Below are 2,496 nucleotides of genomic sequence, written 5' to 3'. Positions count from 1 at the left end.
CTTGTTTTTTTTTTTTTGTAATATAGAGTTCATTAAGTTATAACTTACGTTCTTCATTTTGGTCATTCACTGGGATGCCATATGCTTTCAAAATACATAAATATATATATAAAATACTATAATTTATTCTATTCTATCATGCAATAAAAGATTTAATTAGAGCAATATTTATTTAGAAAACCACATTTCATTATCTAAAATCATATTAGTACGTATAAAATTTGTTCGTAAAAGATAAATTCAATATTTTAATTATAATAAATATAAATATGGTTTATAATATAATAATATGAAATTATTGATTCAGTTATAACAAAATTATACTTATCTAATATTAGCTATTAAGAAACAAAGTATAATTATTTTAAAATTGTTACTTAAATATTACAATAACTGAAACCGTATATCTATTGCTACAAAAAGAACAATACTTTTTTACCTCAAAAAAAAAAAAATGTTTCTTTGTCTATTTTGATTTTTATTAAAAATATTTATTACCAGCAAAAAACACCAAACACAAACACAACAAGACTGGATATTTCTGTAAAATAATGAAAGCATAATTACAACTACGACGACTTATTATAACATTATAATGTACAAACCATTTTTCTTTTTTTTGATTCTATACTTCCACAATTTTCTACGTACAAATATCGTAACAAAAATCATTGTCTTTAAAAAAGCTTACTATTAAATAAAATTAAGTGTGTAAACGATACAAATAGAATTATTTATTCAATATTTAAGTAAACAGAGTAAATATTCAGCTATGACATATGAAATTTCGTTTCATATATTAGTTTTTCTTTTCAGAAGTTAATAATATCCTACGTTCTATAATTTTTAGAAAAAATATTTTCTGTACTCCGTATTCCTTAAAATTTTATAAAATTGAAATAGAATTGTTATATGCTTAATCAGATGATAAATTAGAATAATTACATTATTAATTGATATCTAAAAAAATCATTGGAAGATATATCGTAGTACGGTGGACAGGTAGATTTAATTAATGGAAAAGATAATTTTTACAAAAATTAACTTTTTCAACTTAATTTTAGAAAATGTTCCGGAAATACTGCGTCCTTCAAACATATATCAAATTAAAGCTTATTTTATGTTCTATAAAAATTTTTTAATTCTATTTGTGTGTGCTACTATTTTATTCCAATATATTTATGCTACTATTAATATTCCAAATTTTTATGTAATATGTTGCTATATAAATCATAAATTAAAAAAAAAAAATGATTTTTAGTTTCACCTGAATTTTACGATGGATTTTTACAATTATAGTCAAATTTTATAATACGCTCAATTGAGAAAATCTAAATTGGTTTATTTAGTTAATGTAAATCATTAAAATTAATTAAGTTTTAAATATTTCCATTGCTGAAATTTTCTAAACACCAATAGTTATTAGGAAATGATTACTATTATTTCTATATCAGTTATCTATTACGATAACAATTCAAAAAAATCGAATTTTTCTGAAAAATGTACTGCAAATAGTAATTACAAAATTTCCTGATTGCATATTAATCTTAACAATTTCATTTTTTTCTATTTAATAATATCAATTTCAAATTTGTCAGTTGAGCTAAAAGTTATGGTAATAAATTCATTTTTTTTTTTTTTATTATAAACATTCACTTTAAAGGACGAAATAAAGAAGGTTAAAAATTATTACTTTTAACATATTAAAAATCAATATCAGTAATAATTTGAAAACAATTCAATATAAAAATTATATAATATATAATTAAAAGAATTATTAATCTGGGTATAATTAAGGAAATTGAAGTTGATGATGCATTTAATTATCCTTCATTTTTTTAGTATTAAAAACTATCTACAGATTTGCATCGAAGCGTTAATTATGATAGTGATTTTAATCACTGTCAGATATCATCTATACTGGACCCAACTATGCCACGACCCTACTGTGCTGGGTTTATTTTATATTATATTTAACTTTATAATGCTATAACTTATTGGAAAGTGTATGGATCCACACAATATTTTTATGAGAAATAATATTTTTTAATAAACCCCTTTTCATTTGACATACTATATCTTAATCGAGATATTAATAAGGAACCAGCAGATCATGTCGCTTTTGGAATAAAACACCAATTTTTTTAAAATTAAACACTATCTAAAGATTTGTATCGAAGCGTTTATTTTTGATAGTGATTTTAATCACTGTCAGACATCATTATACTTCATCCAACTATACCATGGCACCACTGTGCTGCTACACCCCTGTGCTGGTTTTTTTTGGATATTTCCCCCATTTGTGGGGAACGAGGGAAAATTTTTCAATTTTTGAGGGTAATTTCTTCGACTAGATACGATTTGTGATCTTTTGATGTATTTTTGAAAGAAATCGGTCCAGTGAAAGCTGAGAAAAAGTGGCAACAGACATAAAAAAAAAAAAAAACACATCATAGTAAAATTAATACCTTCTCAGCTTCGCATCGAAGCTAAAAT

At 23.1% G+C, this 2,496-nt stretch overlaps 1 protein-coding gene across 1 annotated transcript in view; it reads right to left on the bottom strand.

The window, feature by feature from the left end:
• LOC126907299 (uncharacterized) overlaps positions 1-649 on the bottom strand; it is a 73,240-nt gene extending 72,591 nt beyond the window's left edge. The window contains exon 1 of the mRNA XM_050688471.1: positions 606-649. Within this exon, the coding sequence (XP_050544428.1) occupies positions 606-608 (3 nt within the window). The 5' untranslated portion in view covers positions 609-649. The remainder of the gene's footprint in view (positions 1-605) is intronic.
• Between the last annotated feature and the right edge of the window lie 1,847 nt (positions 650-2,496).

The sequence above is a fragment of the Daktulosphaira vitifoliae genome, unplaced genomic scaffold (assembly GCF_025091365.1).
Source record: "Daktulosphaira vitifoliae isolate Bord-2020 unplaced genomic scaffold, ASM2509136v1 Scaffold_1, whole genome shotgun sequence".
In the NCBI taxonomy this organism is placed as follows: domain Eukaryota; kingdom Metazoa; phylum Arthropoda; class Insecta; order Hemiptera; family Phylloxeridae; genus Daktulosphaira; species Daktulosphaira vitifoliae.
This window is presented reverse-complemented; position numbering and strand designations above follow the sequence as displayed.